Source organism: Triturus cristatus, chromosome 4_2, assembly GCF_964204655.1.
Source record: "Triturus cristatus chromosome 4_2, aTriCri1.1, whole genome shotgun sequence".
NCBI classification, from domain to species: Eukaryota; Metazoa; Chordata; class Amphibia; order Caudata; family Salamandridae; genus Triturus; species Triturus cristatus.
This window is the reverse complement of record NC_140586.1, coordinates 128,405,549-128,427,215: the sequence shown is the minus strand read 5'-3', so window position 1 is coordinate 128,427,215 and position 21,667 is coordinate 128,405,549. Positions and strand designations below refer to the sequence as shown.

At 45.1% G+C, this 21,667-nt stretch overlaps 1 protein-coding gene across 2 annotated transcripts in view; it reads right to left on the bottom strand.

The window, feature by feature from the left end:
• Positions 1 to 21,667, bottom strand: part of POU6F1 (POU class 6 homeobox 1) — a 212,082-nt gene that overhangs the window by 60,539 nt on the left and 129,876 nt on the right. For both annotated transcript variants that reach the window (XM_085600779.1, XM_085600780.1), the window contains one exon: positions 16,915 to 17,043. In XM_085600779.1, the coding sequence (XP_085456905.1) occupies positions 16,915 to 17,043 (129 nt within the window). The remainder of the gene's footprint in view (positions 1 to 16,914; positions 17,044 to 21,667) is intronic.

Here is a 21,667-nt window from a genome sequence, read left to right as displayed (position 1 = left end):
CACGGAGAGCTGTTTACTTCTCAGTCTACATCATAAGATAGCCTTGCTCCCACTGAATACGTGTACCAGGGAAATATTTTTTTTTTTTTACTCGCGTGCCCACCAACCTTTCCGCGCATCATTGCTCAAAACCTTAAGGCAATATTTGTTGTTTTCCACTAGTAGCTGGCACGGCACACTGTCACTGTGTTGGTTCAGCTCCCTCGGCTGAGCGGCCCATTTCCAAGCAGTGCTCGTGTTTGCAGAGAGATGCTGCTGTGTACATGGCCTGCTGCTGGTCTCTGTACAAGGCTTCCTCTGGTTTATGGCAGAGTCCAGCGTCAGGCTCGCCAGGGCTTCTGGGTCCACAGAAATTAATTCAGACCCAGTTAACGCCAGACAGGCCTCCATAGAGCCTAGGCAAGGAGGGGCGGCGATGAGTCAACATGAAGGCAAAGAATGAAACCAAACAAGCGCGGTGCGCACGCACTGCAAGGAATAAGAGGTATGCAGCTGGCACCCTGCCGCACTGCTGTTCGCTCCCGAACTCCCTAGGCCAGGGGAGAGAGAAGGCGGGACATGCACCCGCCTTTGGCCAATTGCGTGCTGTCTTTCTTAGAAAGACGAATGCAAAGGCCAATAGTGGGTGATGGGAAAAAAAAAGCACACGCACGAGCATGTGTTCAGAGTCCCTACTAAAAGCCTCGCAGAGCAGCGCATGCGTGCTGGCTCAGGCGAGACCTAAAAAGTATGAGACCAGACTACCTCAAAAAGTACTTTAGGCCTCACAAAGTTTATGGAAAGCACTATAAAGCTAGCTATCACATAACTTGTAAACCTAGTACACTCTACATTGTAACATGTTTAAATATCAAGAAGTGAGAGGGAAGTAGAGGTAGTGATGCATTGAAAGAGTAAAAAACTTCAACTAGTTGATTACAGTAACCGCATGTGATAGTAACTGTTGCGCAAGGGTGGTCCACCACAAGAAATCAGAAGGATTGATTGTCCTAAGAAAATACCCTGAGAAGGAGACCCGGTAGAAAAATACATGCTGATCATATATGCGATCAAAAAAATATGAGAGTTCTACTCTCTAATTATTGTACAGAAACTATTTGGAATTGGAAGGAGTTGTACAGGTAGAGAGCCAACTAAAAAGAGACTTTGATCAATGAACTGAACACTTCACTTTATTTATTGATAGACTTGTGTATTTTATTAATTTGGTGCAAATGATAATTGATTCTGGGTGCTGTTGATTCTTTAATAAAACAATACATCCTGAAAAGTGTCAAAGTATTCACTAACAAAACACATGTATGGAAATAATCATTGGGAGAACAGGGAAGTGTTAACCATTTTCTAAAGCTGGATATATTTGGCCTTCATTTTACATTCTCAGGCAAAGATTTTCATCACCAATGCGAATCTACGGTCTCCCATTTAATGGAGCTGAGTTTGTATGCCCCGCAAGAGAAATATAATGGCTTAGGCAGACGTGAAGGCAATAAGAACCGTCCTAATTCATCGGCCTTGTTTTTTAAGAGATCTTAGAGGGCCCATAAGGTTTACCTTGGCATTGTTCAGACCAGGTAAATCTTACATATCTATCTGAAATTTAGATTTCAGCTCTCACTACTAGTGCCTTCGGATTACCAATTTGTCTGAAAGCCGTACTTTGTAGCAGAATCAGGATTCTGAACTGTGAATTTAAACGGCAGTTCCAATGCTTTGCCAAGTACATTTCAGCAGCAAAAAGCACCTGATATATCCGAGTATGAAACAACCCAAAAATGAAGAATTGCTTATGGAAATCAGTGCAATAACACTAACTTCCCCAATTATTCTATTTTCTCTGGCTACAATTTGTAACTGCCTGTTAATGACATCGCAGAATTACAGACGGCTGTGGTATTGGTAATTCTATGAGTGCAATATTATTGCATCAGCACTTGTAAATATAGCCTTAGTGACAGTCCACTAACCTGCATTCTCTGGCCCACCAGTGAGTCACCACTCTCAATGCTAAGAGATCCCTGTCAGTTTGGCAGGAATAGTTTTGATGAAAGTACTCCATTTGGTCCAAACAAGACACTTTCAGAGAAAAGGTAATGGTAGCGGGTCACCAGGTCACGGCAACAGAACGGTATTTTTATTTGATTTCAGAAAAAAAACCTAGGAGAGGAACTGTTTCTGAAAATTAAAAGCGGAATAATCCGGAAGTACTGCAAGTTTTTTCTCAGTGAGTGGGAAGTCAATGATTTGTTTTTCCTATTCACGACTACTATGGTTCACATGGGTTCATAGAGAGGAAAAAGTCACAGAATCAAAAGGAGAACCCTAAAAAGTGGAGGTCTTTTAACATGCTAAAGCCAGTGGCCATGTGGCAAATAGCCCTTGGGCAACAGGTATCCGTCTGCAGAGCGAACATTGCTGACCAGATTTTAGCTATTCTTTTGACAACAAAATTATAAAGATTCGAGCATCTCTAGTCGAGTGCTGTATTTTGCCCTGTTCTACTAATTTCTTAACAGAGTTTTGACTCTTAGATTATGATAATGTTAATAAATTGAAACAAAAAAAACCCCGTACGGCTGACCAATGTTCAGCACACCAAATCCTAGTTCAAATGCAGTTTCTTTAGTTGGTGCAAAGACACATCCAGAGCTGGCCGCACTTGTGCTCTACTGGAAAACCAGATATACAAACGTGTATTTGACAAAGGGACGGTGCACTCAAGGAAAAAGTCTTTTCAAATATCCCAAAGATTGTTTCTTTATTCTTATTCAAAATCCAAGGACAGTCAAGCTCAGCCAACGCGTTTCGTTCTTATAGAACTTCGTCAGGGCTGTAAATCAATACAAATAAAAACATACATGTATACAAAAACACCTCTTATACCACATAAAACACAACAACCTACATTGACAACAGTACATATATATCATGACAATACCATATATTACATACAAATAATTAAAATAATAACACAATACCAAACACATACAAAATAAGTCTCACAAATAAATACATTATATACAATTTGTACTAAAAAAGGGGGGGGGGGAGGACATATTTAGACAAATGTACGGTCAGGACAAAGATAAAAGTATCACACGAAGAAACAACATACACATCCTACCTCAACATGCATGTTATTCGATGTTTCTAAGAAACAAAAACTACCATTTAAAGTGTATATGAATGAAAGCCTAAACCATAAGTGAATTCATGAATATACAAAAGGGGAGATGTAGGGGTCCGTATGCCTGATAGGTAAAGGTGGTTCGTGTGACCAATAACTTATTCAGTGAGAGAGCTATTATAATATTTGCATAAATTCTTACCATGGATACTTTAAGAAACGAACTTCACGAAACTCAAAGGGTACGGTTTCCAATGGATATAAAATTCGTATAAAAAATAGGAGTATGACCTAATAAAAATAATAAATTTTGGAGAAACAGTTATTACAGCCCCTTACGGGCATGGAAGACCTAGATCAGATGGGAATATTTGCATTACAACGCTTTCCAGTTGGGAATGAGAGCTATCTTACCTTTCCAAGTCGCTGAAAGGTATACGTATGAGTACGATCGTGTGTAAGTCTCCAGGTAATATAAATGACAGTCAGATTCTTATTCAATCACTACGTGTCACAGGCATTGTTCTGTCAACATTGTTGTTGTATATTTATGCCCAATGTGTGGGCTGCTTACTTCTAAAGGAAAACAACACGAGAATAAAGAATTACACGAAAGCCCATCTATAAAGTCATGTTAAATCTAAGGTCCCATTCCGAAACCCATCTCCTAGTCTTATCTAAGAATAAAAGAGAAAAGTGACGGCCTATATCTCCCATCCTAACTTATATATAATAATCTAGTAAAATGTATATCCTGCAGCTATTGTGCACCGTAAGGAAACGACATCCGAAATCAAAGACATAGATTACAATAATAGTAGACAAAATTTAGTGAGCCACAAGTCTCTATAGTTATTCTAAATATTTACGTGCTCCCTATGTAATTATACTTGCGATATGCAAGTAGTATCATAAACCCCGCCAAAAGAAATTTCGAACACACACAAGACCAACGAAGAATTCCCAGAATACGTAAGATAACGATTCCTGAATACCACACAATATTTCTATTATCGGCATCATGTCCGCATGAAACCCACACAATTTCCGCCATAAAAAGAAAACACACACGTAGACAAGGTAATGACCTCATACATAGTACCGTAGCAATGTATGATTGCCTAAGAATATATTGGAACTAGCGATGTTATATTAATGCACGAGCCCGCTGGACCATGGTCACCAACACGACCCTTGGCAAGAAATCAAAATACTTTAAACATGTCCGAATACTTTACTACCCTTAATTCGATGCAAGCGTCTTGTCTCACCTGTAAACAAGCGCGTTTCTCCTGATTACCGGCGAACCAAATTCAAACGCTCGAGTGACTTAAATACACTCCACCTACATATCCCGTGACAATACCGGAAGTACCAGTGAGCCACTCATGTATTGGACCTTCGGTGATATTCTATGGGCGCCATGTTGAAATGGAGTGCGAACACAGAAATTTAAAATTTAAACGTAGTATACTAAGTAAATGCAAGGTCCATTAATATTTATCTATGTATTTTTAAAGATAAAAAGATAAAACACCCATTAAGATCAAATCAAAGCAGTTTTTGGATATATTACCTCAATATAACTGCACCCCAAAGGAATTATAGTAAGGAGGTGTACAGGAACCAGGTTTGTACAGGGTCCACCTAAGCGAGCACCAAATACGTCCATATGTATCTATATATTATTCTAGGTTATCGGTATACCATTTAGTTTTATAAGATATTCAGTGTAATTGGTCATTATTGATTCCAACATGGACGCCATATTCGAGTTCTAAAACAATAGGATCGTTATTGTTTTAGAACTCGAATATGGCGTCCATGTTGGAATACATAGATAAATCAGGAGAAACGCGCTCGTTTACAGGTGAGACAAGACGCTTGCATCGAATTAAGGGTAGTAAAGTATTCGGACATGTTTAAAGTATTTTGATTTCTTGCCAAGGGTCGTGTTGGTGACCATGGTCCAGCGGGCTCGTGCATTAATATAACATCGCTAGTTCCAATATATTCTTAGGCAATCATACATTGCTACGGTACTATGTATGAGGTCATTACCTTGTCTACGTGTGTGTTTTCTTTTTATGGCGGAAATTGTGTGGGTTTCATGCGGACATGATGCCGATAATAGAAATATTGTGTGGTATTCAGGAATCGTTATCTTACGTATTCTGGGAATTCTTCGTTGGTCTTGTGTGTGTTCGAAATTTCTTTTGGCGGGGTTTATGATACTACTTGCATATCGCAAGTATAATTACATAGGGAGCACGTAAATATTTAGAATAACTATAGAGACTTGTGGCTCACTAAATTTTGTCTACTATTATTGTAATCTATGTCTTTGATTTCGGATGTCGTTTCCTTACGGTGCACAATAGCTGCAGGATATACATTTTACTAGATTATTATATATAAGTTAGGATGGGAGATATAGGCCGTCACTTTTCTCTTTTATTCTTAGATAAGACTAGGAGATGGGTTTCGGAATGGGACCTTAGATTTAACATGACTTTATAGATGGGCTTTCGTGTAATTCTTTATTCTCGTGTTGTTTTCCTTTAGAAGTAAGCAGCCCACACATTGGGCATAAATATACAACAACAATGTTGACAGAACAATGCCTGTGACACGTAGTGATTGAATAAGAATCTGACTGTCATTTATATTACCTGGAGACTTACACACGATCGTACTCATACGTATACCTTTCAGCGACTTGGAAAGGTAAGATAGCTCTCATTCCCAACTGGAAAGCGTTGTAATGCAAATATTCCCATCTGATCTAGGTCTTCCATGCCCGTAAGGGGCTGTAATAACTGTTTCTCCAAAATTTATTATTTTTATTAGGTCATACTCCTATTTTTTATACGAATTTTATATCCATTGGAAACCGTACCCTTTGAGTTTCGTGAAGTTCGTTTCTTAAAGTATCCATGGTAAGAATTTATGCAAATATTATAATAGCTCTCTCACTGAATAAGTTATTGGTCACACGAACCACCTTTACCTATCAGGCATACGGACCCCTACATCTCCCCTTTTGTATATTCATGAATTCACTTATGGTTTAGGCTTTCATTCATATACACTTTAAATGGTAGTTTTTGTTTCTTAGAAACATCGAATAACATGCATGTTGAGGTAGGATGTGTATGTTGTTTCTTCGTGTGATACTTTTATCTTTGTCCTGACCGTACATTTGTCTAAATATGTCCTCCCCCCCCCCCCTTTTTTAGTACAAATTGTATATAATGTATTTATTTGTGAGACTTATTTTGTATGTGTTTGGTATTGTGTTATTATTTTAATTATTTGTATGTAATATATGGTATTGTCATGATATATATGTACTGTTGTCAATGTAGGTTGTTGTGTTTTATGTGGTATAAGAGGTGTTTTTGTATACATGTATGTTTTTATTTGTATTGATTTACAGCCCTGACGAAGTTCTATAAGAACGAAACGCGTTGGCTGAGCTTGACTGTCCTTGGATTTTGAATAAGAATAAAGAAACAATCTTTGGGATATTTGAAAAGACTTTTTCCTTGAGTGCACCGTCCCTTTGTCAAATAAATGTTAATAAATTGGTTTTAAATAGTAAAGCCACAGGTTCCCACTGTGACACCCTGGCCGCAAAGCTGCACAAAACAAACTGCAGCTTGGATTTGAGATGGCTCAGAGCAATTATAGATACAGATCTATCTTCCAGTCATGTTCCTGCTCCCCTGAAGTCAGCCCGAGTGATGCCTCTGATCACTCAACCCTTCCTTGGATCCAGACACTCTGTCCAATTATCAGTTCCCAGCTGCCTTAATTGGTTTTTATCCAGCTATTGGCCTTCGTCAAAGAAAATGCCTTTTACATCCAGTTTTGTTGGGTCTCGTTCTTGCCAGAGTACAAAACTGACCACTCTTTCCTCTCTTGATGACTTGTGCCGCTGTGTCAAGAATAACATTTCTGGCCTCTGATCCACTTGGATTTATCATTAGACTTGGACACAGTCTGCCATCATTTTCTCGTGGCTTGATAACCAGAGTTCCTCTCCATGCGTCTGCCTCAAAAAACTGTTGAGTCAACTCTTTTTTGAGGCAGATGCATGAACAGGAACTCTGGTTATGAAAATGATAAATACACTGTATATAATGTGTGAGCCCAGTACATAAGTTGTGTCAAAAACAAAGCTCATGATTGGATATATGGTACTACGATTTAGAGCCCTGAAGAATTCCCTTTTGGGACAAAACGCATCGGCTGCTGGATTTTATCTGCCGGACTTGTCTTATCGTGAAAGTGAAATTAATAAAGAACTTACTTGAAAAAAAGATACTACACTGCCTTGGAAATTTTTCGACGAATACATAAAGACTACTTTCCAATTGAATCTTACAGACTTTACTGTTGAGTGCGGACCCACTTTGTGCGGACTGCTTTTTGCCTCAACCCTCTGTTCGTCATTGTATATATAACCTGCCGCACCCTCGAGAAAGCTTGGCGCCACGACCAGACAACAGAACGCATGACCGCCCTCAAGAACGCCACCCGCAAACACCACCAGCTGATCCGCACCACCAAGAAGACAGCATTCAAAGAACGACTGGACAACAACACCCACAACAGCAAGGAGCTTTTCAGCATCGTCAAAGAGCTCTCCAACCCCAGCGCCTGCAACAACGACATCACCCCCTCGCAAGACCTCTGCGACTCTCTCGCCTCGTTCTTCCACCGCAAGATCGCCGACCTACACAACAGCTTTGGCACGCTGTCCATGCACCCAACCACCGAACCAGCGCCCCCCACCACCACCCTCTGCACCTGGACCCCTGTCAGCACCGAAGACACCACCCGCATGATGAACACCATCCACTCCGGCTCCCCTACCGACCCCTGCCCACACCACATCGTCAACAAAGCCGACTCCATCATCGCACCCCAACTCCGGAACATCATCAACAGCTCCTTCGCATCCGCCACCTTCCCGGAGAGCTGGAAACATGCCGAGCTGAGCGCCCTCCTGAAGAAACCCACCGCGGACCCCACAGACCTCAAGAACTTCCGCCCCATCTCGCTCCTCCCCTTTCCAGCCAAAGTCATCGAGAAGACCGTCAACAGACAACTCTGCGCCTTCCTCGAAACCAACGGTTCCCTCGACCCCTCACAGTCCGGCTTCCGAGCAAATTACAGCACCGAGACCGCCCTCATCGCAGCCACCGACGACATCAGGTCCCTTCTCGACAACGGGGAAACGGCCGCCCTCATCCTCCTGGACCACTCAGCAGCCTTTGACACCGTATGCCACCACACCCTGACACAACGCCTCAGCAACACCGGAATCCAAGGAGCGGCACTGCTGTGGATCATCTCGTTCCTTGCCGGAAGAACCCAGAGAGTCCGCCTCCCCCCGTTCCGATCCGCGGCCACCGAAGTCATCTGCGGCGTCCCGCAAGGATCCTCACTCAGCCCCACCCTCTTCAACATCTATATGTGCCCTCTCGCAGCCATCGCCCGCCAACACAACCTCAACATCATCTCCTACGCCAACGACACCCAGCTGATCCTCTCCCTCACCAACGACCCCGCCAAAGCCAACCTCCAGGAAGGAATGAGAGACGTCGCAGAATGGATGAAGAGCAGCCGTCTGAAACTGAACTCAGACAAGACGGAAGTCCTCATCCTCGGACCATCTCCCTCCGCCTGGGACGACTCCTGGTGGCCCCCTGCCCTGGGCAGCGCACCCAAGCCAACGGACCACGCACGTAACCTGGGCTTCATCCTGGACTCCTCCCTCACGATGACCAAGCAAGTGAACGCCGTCTCATCATCCTGCTTCAACACCCTGCGCATGCTCCGAAAGATTTTCCGATGGATCCCCACTGAAACCAGGAAGACGGTCATCCAGGCCCTCGTGACCAGTCGCCTGGACTACGGGAACACCCTCTACGCTGGAACCACAGCCAAACTCCAGAAAAGACTTCAGCGCATTCAGAACGCCTCAGCACGACTCATCCTGGACATCCCTCGCCGCAACCACATCTCTGCCCACCTGAAAGACCTTGACTGGCTCCCCGTCAACAAAAGGATCACGTTCAGACTCCTCACCCACGCACACAAGGCTCTTCACGACATGGGCCCGAAGTACCTCAACAGCCGCCTCACATTCTACACACCCACCCGCCAGCTCCAATCCGCCAGCCTCGCCCTTGCCTCCGTCCCACGATTCCGGAAATCTACCGTCGGAGGAAGATCCTTCTCCTACCTGGCAGCCAAGACATGGAACTCCCTCCCCACCCACCTACGGATGACCCAGGACCAACACTCCTTCAGGAAACAACCCAAGACCTGGCTGTTCGAGCAGTAGCACACCCCTTATAAAATTGACAAACTAGTTACAATCTCTGGGTTAAATATCAAATTCTCTGTGCTGAGAATTAAAGATAGAAAAGAATACATTATAAAAACGGCATCACACAAAAATATTTTTTGCATAAAGAAAAAAGAAATAGGTCCCTCCAAACAACCAAAAAAACAGGTCTCATCTTGGTAGTTAATAAAAAGAAAACCAGGAGGATGAATGAAAAGTGATGTGAATAGAATTTGGGCAAAATTGCTAGGTCCTCATTATAAATCGGCTTAAGTAGTATCCGCTCCAGATACATTTAAATGGTCCAGTGTCCCTGCACCTAAAATTACTGGGTGCAGTAATTGAATATGCTATTTACCAGTATGCATCTGTTCTTGGCATGTAGGGCTGCTGACATTCATATCTGTGCATAGATCGCCGCCTAGTGTTGGGTCCGGATGATTGCACATTGTTGTCCTGGAAGAGTCTTCGAAGTATCACGAGATAGGTGACTCCTCCCCTGGTCCACAGTGCGCATGGGCATCCTCTCCATCCTTAGATTGTTTTTCGCCATTGTGGCAGTAATGGAGTAGATACAGTAAGTGATGACCATGCTATACAGTAATTCTGAGTGCTGCAGCCGCTACAGGCGCCGGGGAGGAGGGTGGGCGATATGAATGTCAGCAGCCCTACATGCCAAGAACAGATGCATACTGGTAAGTAGCATATTCAGTTCGAGGCATGCGGGCTGCTGAATTCATATCTGTGCATAGAATATATAGCAGTACCTCCATTAGCGGCGGCTACCCGTGCCAGCTGCAGCAGTCTGAAAAAGAGTTTTGAGAACAGCCTGTCCTACAGCTGCCTGCAGTTTTGAGTGTACATCTACACAGTAGTGTTTGGTAAATGTATGTATAGTGGACCATGTGGCTGCTCTACATATTTCCTGTAAAGGGATGTTTCCTAGGAAAGCCATGGACGCCCCTAACTTTCGTGTTGAGTGGGCTCGTGGGGAAATCGTTAATGTGCGTTTAGCTTTTTGATAGCAAATTTGAATACATTTAACGATCCATCTGGCTATCCCTGCTTTGGAAATGGCGTTGCCCTTGTGTTGTGGAGAAAAGGCAACGAAAAGTTGTTTTGTTTTCCTAAAGTCCTTAGTTCTGTCTATATAGTACATGAGGGCCCTCTTTACATCTAGTGTATGGAGCATTCTCTCTGCATTCTCTCTGCGACATTCTGTGGATTTTGAAAGAAAACAGGCAGTTCAATAGTTTGATTCATGTGGAACTGCGATATCACTTTGGGCATGAATTTTGGGTTGGTACGTAGTACAACCCTGTTTGCGTGGACCTGTATGAATGGCTCTTGAATGGTTAGTGCCTGGAGTTCACTAACTCTTCTTAACAAAGTGATTGCCACTAGGAAAGCTACTTTCCAGGTGAGGAATTGAATCTCACATGAATGGAGAGGTTCAAAGGGTGGACCCATTAATCTGGTGAGGACCAAATTGAGGTTCCACACCGGTGCCGGTGGGTGTCTTGGGGGGATTACTCGTTTGAGTCCCTCCAAGAAGGCTTTGATGGCAGGCACTCTGAATAAAGAGAGGTGCTGCCTGTTTTGGAGATAGGCTGCTATCGCGGTTAAATGGATACGTATTGAGTTGTATGCCAGATAGCATCGGTATAGGTGTAGGAAGTAACAGATGATGTTTTGAATGGATGCGTCCAGCGGGGTAATGTCATTGTTGTTGCAGTAAATGACAAACCTCTTCCATTTAGCCGCATAGCAAGCTCTGGTAGTGGGTCTCCTGGCCTCCTTGATGATCTCCATACAGTCAGGTGGCAGGTTTAGGTAGCCAAACTCTAAGACCTCAGGAGCCAGATTGCCAGGTTCAGCTGTTGCGGATCTGGGTGCTGAATTTAGCCATGGTTCTGCGTCAAAAGTGCGGGTTTGAGCCGCAGCCTTTGATGCGGCACCACGGAAAGTTCTAGAAAGGTGGTGTACCATGGTTGGCGCGCCCATGTGGGAGCAACTAGGATGAGTGTCAGTGAGTGTTGTTGCAGTTTGCGTGCCACCAGCGGTATTAATGGCGCTGGGGGAAAAGCGTTTTCGTTTGTGGCGAATAGGTCTATCTCTGGATGACCCCACTGCTGGAAGTACGGTTGGAGAACTGACGGATGTAGCTCCCACTCGTGCATCTGGTGGCTGTGTCTGCTGAGCAGATCCGCCATCTGGTTGTCCTTGCCGGGGAGGTGTTCCGCCATGAGGAACATGTTCCTCTGAATGGCCCACTTCCACATGCTCTGAGCCAGATGAGACAACTGTGGAGAGTGTGTTCCTCCCTGCTTCTGTATGTAGTACATGGCAGTCATGTTGTCCGTCCGGATCAACACGACCTTGTTGCACAAGTGTACTTTGAATGCCTTCATGGCTAGGAAGATCGCCATCAGTTCCAGAACGTTGATGTGCATCTTCCTTTTGTTGCGTTGTCCATAGTCCCTGCACTGTGTAAGTGAGTACATGAGCTCCCCAACCTTGGAGAGAGGCGTCCGCTGTCAGCATTATTTGTGGAACAGGCTCTTGGAACGGTCGGCCCTTGCAAAGGTTTTGTGGATTCCACCAATGCAGAGAGTTGTATGCCCGACCGCTCACCAACACTAGGTCTTTTAATTGCCCGTGAGCTTGATTCCATTGACGTGCCAAGCACTCCTGAAGCGGGCGCATATGTAGTCTCGCGTGCGGGACTATGAAAATGCAGGAGGCCATCATGCCTATCAACTGCATGAACACTCGCGCAGGAAGGGAGTGTTGAGGTTTGAACTTTGAGATCAGCAGTTGCATGCTGTTGATCCTCACTAAATTTGGCTGAGCTGTGGCTGCCAGAGTGTTTATGGTCGCGCCCAGGTACTGTCGTACGTGTGCGGGTTGGAGATGTGATTTTGGGTAATTTAGTGAGAATCCCAGACTGTGAAGAAGGTGAATGGTGAGGGACATGTGGCTGGCACATTGCTGGGCTGACTTTGCCTGAACAAGCCAGTCGTCCAGGTAAGGGAAGACGTGAATGTGTTGCCTCCGTAGATGTGCAGCCACTGTTGCTAGGCACTTGGTAAAGACCCTGGGTGCTGTTGTTACTCCGATGGGAGAACTTTGAATTGATAGTGATGTCCCTGAATAGTGAACCTGAGAAATTTCCTGTGTGATGGGTGGATGGGTATGTGGAAATACGCATCTTTTAGGTCTAGTGTTGCTAGGAAGTCTCCTTGACTGAGTAGCAGGAGAACCTGCTGTAGGGTGAGCATATGGAAATGCTCTGAGAGAATGTATTGGTTGAGGGGTCTCAGGTCTAGTATAGGTCTGAGCGACCCGTCCTTTTTTGGGATTAAGAAGTACAGAGAGTACACCCCTGTCCCCTGCTGGTTGACGGGCACGACCTCTATTGCACCTTTTTGCAGCATGCTTAGCACTTCCTGCTGCAATAATGCCAAGTGCTCTACGGACATAGGACGGTGTTTTGGCGGTATGTTGGGTGGAGTGGACGTTAATTCGAGACAGTAACCGTGCTGGATAATGTCCCTGACCCACCTGTCTGTGATGATGGTTTTCCACGCTGACAGGAACCGCTGGAGTCTCCCCCCGACAGGTGTTATGTGGTCGGGGGGCAGGGAGGGGGCGTCACTGTTTGTTTTTGGGGGAGGACCTGGTGTTGCTATAACCACGTCCTCTGCCCTTGGTGCTGGAGCCACGATAGCCACCTCTGTTGGTTTTATCATAGGTACTTTGTGTGCCCCCGTTAGTGTACTGCTGCTGTGACCCCTGACCTCTAGCTGCGCCTCTATTCCCGGGGCGACGAAAGGAGCCACTACGAAACTGCTGCGTCTGCAGAGCCCCCGTTGATTTCGCAGTGTCAGTGTCTTTTTTAATTTTTTCGATGGTAGTGTCAACTTCAGGGCCAAATAAATAGTCTGGGTTGACCGGTTGATTTAAGATATTGTTCTGGATCTCCGGCTTGAAGCCTGAGATTCTCAACCATGCATGCCTTCTCAACATGACGCTTGTGTTGATTGCCCTCGCCGCTGTGTCGGCTGCATCCAGTGCGCACTTGATGGATGCATTGGTAAGGAGTTGTCCCTCTCTGATGAGGAGCTCCGCTGCCTCTTTATATTCATCTGGCAAATGTTGGAGTAGTGCCTCTAGTGTGTCGTAGTGGGACCTATCATAACGGGCCAGGAGTGCCTGTGTGTTGGCAATGCGCCAGATGTTTGCTGCTTGCGCTGCAATCCGTTTGCCTGATGTCTCCAGCACTTTGGACTCCTTGTCTGGGGGAGGAGCATCACCTGTTGTTTGTGAGTGGGCTCTTTTGCGAGCATTAGCAACCACCATGGAGTCCAAAGGTAACTGGCCCCTAATGTACATAGGGTCTCCGGGTGCGGGCTTGTATTTTTTTTCAATCCTGGGGTTTAGCACCCGTGCACTGGTTGTTTCCTTAAAAATGTCTTTTGCAGGTTTGAGAACTCTTTTTAACATGGGCAGAGTCTTGACAGTTCTTTCGGAAGAGGCGAAAGTGTCCACCAAGAAGTCTTCTTCGACAGTGTCAGAATGGAGTTCTACTCCATGATTGGCAGCAGCCCGTTCTATGAGGGCATTAAAGGCAGCAGTGTCCTCTGTGGGAGATGTCTTTATGTTATAAAGCTGCGTGTCATGGGTATCTGGTGCGGTACCCTGGTCTGTGGGGTCATCCCATGCCTGATCTGGGTCTTGTAGGTGATCATCAGGATTGATATCCCCAAGGTAGGTGGTATCATCCCCTACATAGTCCTCTACTGCGTCTGCCTCTGAAGGCGTAGGAGAAAAGGACGGTGGGTCTTGATGGAAGGGTTGAAAGTGTTCATGAAGCACTGGCTCTGACCCTGCTGGCAATTTGTGTTTGAGAGGAATTTTATAGGAGTCCAATCCCCTCTCTGGCGTGATTTTCCGCTTGCGGAGCATCAACCTACCAGTGTTGGCGTCGATAAATTGTGGCTGTGAAGGCTCGAAATCTGTTTGTCCTGTGGATGGGGACTGTGTCTGGCGGACACGTGTCCGAATCTCGAACAGTTTCGGCGCCGTGGGCGGCGGCAACCCAAACGTGATGTTGGTCAGCGCCGAGGGTGCTTTTGAAGCCTTGTGCGTGTCGGGACCCGACGTAGAGTGGAGGGCTGCCCATTCTCTGATGCGTTGCAACGATGCCGAGACCTGTTGCACGGTAAACGCAGATGGCTCTTTGGAACCGGTCGGCACCTTGGAGGTAGGCGTCGAAGCGGCACCCGACTTCCTTGCAGTCATGGGGTCATCGATCCGAAGGGAGGTATCGACGCTCGTTGGAGTCGATGACTTGGCAGGCGCCGCCGGTTTAGACGTCGATGCAGACGGAGAGGCCACCTTGACTTTGGTGGTTGGGGCCGATGTCTTCGGTGCCAGATGCCGAGGCGCCTTGTGGGGACCGAGGGCCTTCTTCTTTGGCTCGGCACCCGTATCCGCTGCGGTGAGCTCGGCACCGAAATCCCTTTTTGCGCGGTCGGAGCCGATGACCTTTGCCGGCGTCGAAGGAGTGGAGGGCTTCGAGGCCTTCGAGCCGATCACAACCAGTTTCACTTTCGGTTTCGATGGAACTGGTGCGATGGATGGTTTCGGTTTCGCTGAAGGGAATCCAGTCGCCTTCGATAACAATGGCTCTTGCGAAATGTTCGAGGCCGGGCCTGAAGGCGGGGCCGAAGAACCGTGAGATTGATCTTGGGTAAGGCCCGAAGGCGATCCCTCGACCTGAGCCTTATGACGACGTATATTTTCGGCCTCCGTATCGACGGGTTGGCCTAGCTCCTCGCTGGAGCTATCTTCCTCGGCCCCAAAGGCCTCATCGTAGTCTCCAACCTCTTCGACGACTTCTTCTCTCTGAAAGATCACCTCATCGTCGTCCTCCGATCGGGAGTCGTGTTCGGAAGCAGGGCTGGAGTCTACGTCCTCCACGCTCTCGGCGTCCTCGTCTTCGGTGCTAAAGATGTTGGCCGGGGCAGGCGCCGATTGTTGCGCCTCCAATCGCGCTGCCCGTCGATTCCGGAGAGTCTTCTTCGAGCGGAATCGGGCACAGGCCATACATTTGGACTCATCGTGATCCGGTGAGAGACATTTGTTGCATACCGGGTGGATGTCGATGTGTGGGTATTTCGCGTGGCATAAAGGACACCTTTTGAATGGAGTCCTCGATTCCATCGTCGATCGAAGTTCGATGTTCGGACCAAGCGGATCCGAAAAGCTGGAAGAAGGTGCTAAAGCACTAAAGAAACTAGTCGATACCGAACGGGAACCGTACCGACGATAACTAAAGGCCTTTTGGCCTTAAACTGAATTTTCCTAACTTGAGCTAAGATAAGCACATCCGAACCCAATGGCGGAAAAAAACAATCTAAGGCTGGAGAGAATGCCCATGCGCACTGTGGTCCAGGGGAGGAGTCACCTATCTCGTGATACTTCGAAGACTCTTCCAGGACAACAATGTGCAATCATCCGGACCCAACACTAGGCGGCGATCTATGCACAGATATGAATTCAGCAGCCCACATGCCTCGAACACATTGCCCGGTTTTATCAGGAATGAAATCGCATCAGTACAACCACCTCCAGGCACAGGCCAGACATGCATAATTTCCCAAGGCAGTACCTGAGCCTGCCCTCCCCCATCATCCTTTCGAGTCCCAAGGCCGCGACACTCATTTGCCTCCTCACTCTCATTTACCACCTGCAAATCAGGAATAAGGGATAACCATAAGGAAAAAGACCTAGTAATCCCAGGTCCAATTGGTTATTCTCATGCCAGCGATAAAACTTGTAATGTCCACAAACTGGGGGGAGCTGCTGACTGTAATTAGTAATTCCGGCCTCTGTATCTCCCGCCTAAACTCCAAGCAACTCATAATGTGGCCATTGGTCTGGATCAGCAGTTCTTAACATTTGAAGTATGAGGACACACACTGAATCATTACTGGAATAAAAGGGAAAACCACCGAGTCATTAATGGGAGCCAAGGACCCCCAGCCTAACAATTGCTATGATTTGAACCTCAAAACAATACACAAAAATACAAAAATAAGTACACACCAAATGCTCAAAATACTAAAATATGTTGTTGAATTCACAATCAAATACAGAAAGGTTCCCAAATGTTCATGTTTGCTCTTTTATTTGTATATACTTATTAATGTTAATTTTATTTAATTTTCGAACATGCGTGGACCCCAGGGGTCCTTGGACCTCATGGTAAAAATTACTGGTTTAAATTGGTAATGGCAATGAGAAGTACTAGTATTAAATGTAAGAAGAAATGTAAAAATAACATTTACTGTAGCTATATTTACCATTACACCTTCACATGACACTCTCCAGCACTCAGTGCTCTTCTGCTATAGCTTACCTGTCCCTGTGCATTAGTGATTATCTGTCCGGTGATCCCTTGCATGCCAGGTATGGCACTAGCGATAAGCGGGCTGGCAGTAAGAGAACCAAGGAGCTGTGTCTGACCCCCGAAAGGAGCAGCACTGATCTGTGAATCAAGAAACAGAAGGCAGATGAGCGAGAGGACAACTCTATGTTTGGCCATGTCAAGCTAGTGAGTCAAAAAATGTAGTCATTCTGAAAAACTGTCTGGATTTTATTATCAAGTGAGTTGACAAGCCCTACTCTAGGAAAGGTCCAGTATCAAGGAAGGACACATAATGACAAGGGGATATTTTATATACAAATACTCGTGTATACAGTGATTAAGAAATCATTCCTAAAACAACACAGTGAGTCAATGGCGAAGCCATGATTAGGAATGGGATCGAAAAACAATGATTTAGCGACTATGCCACACCGGCTTCCAATTCAAATAATACTGTTCATGTACAAAATGCACGTTAATTCTTAAGGACTTGTTTTTAAATATGGTAACGAAAACGAGAGATAAGGATGTCGAGGAGCAGGAAGATAAAGGTATAGCAAACCTTCAAGGGGTCATGAAATTCCATCAGTGAAAATGTAACTGTTTTAATGGCTTAAAAAGGGAGCGACTTCAGTTTCAAACAATATTAAGAGTATTAACAGCGGAATATTTAAATAATGAAATGAGAAGTGTAATGACTTCATTTGCCACAATGCTTTGGGGCTTTAATGAAGGCACACACATAAGGGATGTGCTGCTTTGGCTGAATGAAGCTACACCTGTGTTAGTCGTAGAGGGATTTCCATAGGATCACACAATATGGTCAAGTGGGAAAGTCAAGATTAGTCGACAGGTATCACGCCTGCTTGATCAAAAATCAAAAATGTAGCCACAATAATACATAATTTTTTTCTTGTGTGCGTAAAAGCAATTGTCTTACCCGACAGAACCATTTGTAGCTTTCTTTTTTCACAATAATACATGAGCAAATCTCAAGAAAGATAAATATGATAACCTTTCCTTGGTGTGCCTGAAGTTGAACACCTGTGTGTTCTCTCCCACAATGAGTGCACCAAACATAGAAGACATAACTTTTTATATAACCATGCTGGCCTGATGCTTATCCAAATTGTTGTTCACATGCTATGACTGTGTACTGTCCTGTAGCATGAACAGCACCTCTAAGCACAGCATCCTAGAAGATCATACCAACGCCTCAGTGGGGTGCAGTTACTCGCTCTGTGTCACACGCTTCCCCTGGGACATCCAGATACACCCTTACTCGCCCATTTCAACAGTGAGGTAGGACTAGATGGTGGACATAGCGTGCATTTGGAGGCTGGTTCGTACCTAATAAGTGAGCCCCTCAGTAAGCAATAGACTACTCGATGGGATGTACTACATCGGGAGAATCCATCTCATGGGGGGGGGGGGAGATGGAGGGGGTGAAAAATATCAGAATAATGGAAGGCTCAGACTCACAGTTCCATATGTACTGAAGGAAAGCTGTTTTTTCAGGCCTTTTACAGTAAGTCGGCATTACCAGTAGATGCTACCCTATGAATGCCTTACTTTACGTGCCATGCCTGCTAATTTAAGTTTGTCATTTACTCTGTCACAAATTTCTCTTTGGTTAAAAGGATTAATTTAATGATTTCAAAGGACAGAGAGGGCCGAAATGGTCCCAAGTATTACGTTGCTCTGGGCCTGTCTCCTTTTTAGGTCTCGCCTGGTGAAAGCAGCGCATGCGCTGCTCTCGCCCGCCATGGAGAGGACCTTTTGCAATCGATTCAGCCAAAGCTGAATGCACGCGCATCCAGATGGACAAAGATGGCTGCTCTCGCCATCCACAAAGCTAAACATGCATGCGTACGGACAAAAAAATGCACGCGCATGTGGACAGACCGACGCCATCTTTGTTTACTTTCATTAGCGTAGGGATGTGCACACGCGCGCGCATTTTTTTGACGGTACGCGTGCATGGCGGCGTGCTTTTGCTTTCCCTCTCTGTCAGTGCCTCTCACTTGGTGTCTCGTCATTGGCTTCCTGGTTTAGGGTGTCATGCAGTATCTCGAACGGCAACAACAGCATTCCTTTTGTTATGTGGGCGCGACTTGTTTTGTGCTTCTTTTGTCATAGAGAGGGTCGGTCGTTTGCAGCAGGCTTGGGCTCTGACAGCAGCTGCGCTGACGTGTTTCCGGCTCTTTTACCGGTGTCAGACACACAAGGTTCTCCTTGGTTTCTAGCAGCGGTATAATATTAGAACCCTCTCCATGTTTCTAATTGTTACTCCTTTATAGCAGAATTATCGTGTTTGTTTCTGTACTCCTATTCCCTATTAGAGTTCCTGTGTTTCCTCTTCTTGATACTTTGCAATGGTCTCCTCAGGCTGGGTGCTGCTTTTCATGGCCCCGCCACTGTTGCTTGCACCGGACCCCAGCACCGCCTTCTCACCTGTCACTTGTGGATACGTACTGAAGCTACTTAACCCCCGGCACAGCGGGCGGCTACACAGCCACAACGTCAGATATGGAGCAGGTACGGGGGAATCACAAATGTGCGGAATGGGAAGGGCTAAAGAGAAGTTAAACAGAGATTTCATTTATATATAAATCGCTTACTATCCCCTGCCGAGGCACTGTAACATTCTCTGGACTCTGTCCATTGAAAGTGAGAACTAACTGTAGAAATGGTAGGAAGGAATGAAAATAAGACATGGAGGAAGAGAAAAATGCAGTCCGCTAACAAAGTTAATGATTAGTGATGTATATGTATATGGGGTTTTCAAGCCTTGCTAAAAGCGGTTTTATTCATGTGTCATTGCGAACTGGTGATGTGTAAATCGTTTACGTGAATTAAAAAGTCCACGTCTTTTTCTTCCTGATCCAATTCTCCTTTTTATTGGGAATCACAAACCCCCCCTATGTAGATATTTTTGGCTGATGGCTACTAGATACGAGTTATGGAGGAATACATTATTACGTTTAGAGTCAATTCTTTGGGGGGTATGACAGACAGTACACTGTACAAGAGCCTTTAGCCTTCTGTAAGAAATGTTTGGCTTGATGCCTGTAATCCCCAAGATTTCTGCATAGGCCACTTAAGCAGTACCCCGTTGTTGATTCCATAAGCAGACTCTGTGACACTGGCAGAATGTGATGTTTAACATGTAAGAAGATCGCATGTAGATTGACTAAAGCGAAATTGGATAATCGTTTCTCTGAATGCTTGCTGTGAGTCTGTCACTTGTATCAACTGAGAATGCTCACCCTGGTTTTCCTGTCTGTTTGTCAGTTGAACACTGATGGTTGACATTTGGAGGGGGTGGGTGGTGTGGGGGGATGGGTGGTGGCAGTTTGGTTTCCTTTCCCATGTGCCCTTCATGTCAGCTGCTTGCCATTATTTTACGTTTGTCCCCTCTTCATGAGACAGCCAAGAAAAAGGTAGTTATTCCCCATGAGCCTTCAGCCCCGTTGAGATTTGGGTTGGGTTTCCTTCCTTGTAAGTTTTACTTGTTTGCGTGCAGCTCTTCGACCGTTTATAAGACTGTTGTCCTTTCCCGCTAGAGTTGGGTGCACTAGAACACTGTGCAGTGCTATGCTCTTGTATGTGGCCTACAACATTCTTTTATACTAGTTAGTTTAGAGAACCCAAGCTGGCACAAGAGGAAAGGGAAGGTCTTGATTCTCCTACATGGGTGGTATAGTTAAATATGTTACACTAATGCTTAATAATACATTGGTAGAGTGTTCCTTAATATTAGTGGGCCTATATCCTAGCTCACTAAAAACTTCAACCAGGTTTGAGGCACAAGTTTCTATCCTAGTGCTGGAAAAGTGGGAGATCCAGCATTTGAATTAGGCCAGCCCCAGTGAACGGTGCTGACTGTGCCCAACTAAAATTTGCGACACCGTGGTCAAATGCTACAGCACCCGCATTTTATGAGGTTTGCGTTCAGAGCAACAATCTTAAGTAGGTGAGGGAGGTCACGACTCCGCCCAACAAAATGCTTCACTTGCAACTTGATGTCAACGCCATGGAGGAACAAGCATTGGCATTGCCAATAGGTCTCGCCTATGGGACCTTATAAGTGTATAGCCATGCAACAATTGATGTTGTTGCACCAAGGATATAGTAGTGCATAACTAAATACTTATAAGGTCCCAAAGGTGACACCTATTGGCTATGCCAATGCTTGTTTCTTAAGAGGTCACACAACATATATTTACATATATGAAAAGTTCAATTTATTTAGCTCCTAGTCCTCACTACTCACACTTCCAGTGCAAGAAATAGCCCTCCATGTACCAATGACTTGCGCCTCTATCAATGTTCTGTTGCAGTTCCAGTCTGTAAAGAGCTGGAAGTGACCAAGTCCTCTACAAGCTGAAATCTAATGAAAATATTGTGCTAGAAAAGTTAAAAATAAGTGCGGAGGTCCACTTTTTTTAATACGTATAGTGAAGGATACCGCAAATCTGTGGCTTCCGCGCTTTTATGCACAACTTTCTACATACTTTGCATATTTTAGTAAAAAAATTGTTTCTAGCTGAAATGGATTTTTTTTTACAAAAAAATACTTCGACGCATGTTGTAGGCCTTTTGTCACATAGAGGCAGCTCTCATTTCATTGCACACTGCTGCATTTAGTAGTCTAACTGATATTAATACGGTGAAATGTTTGCACATATTGTATTAACGTGTAAAAACTACAAAATAGAAAAGCAGCATTGCTTCCCCGCAA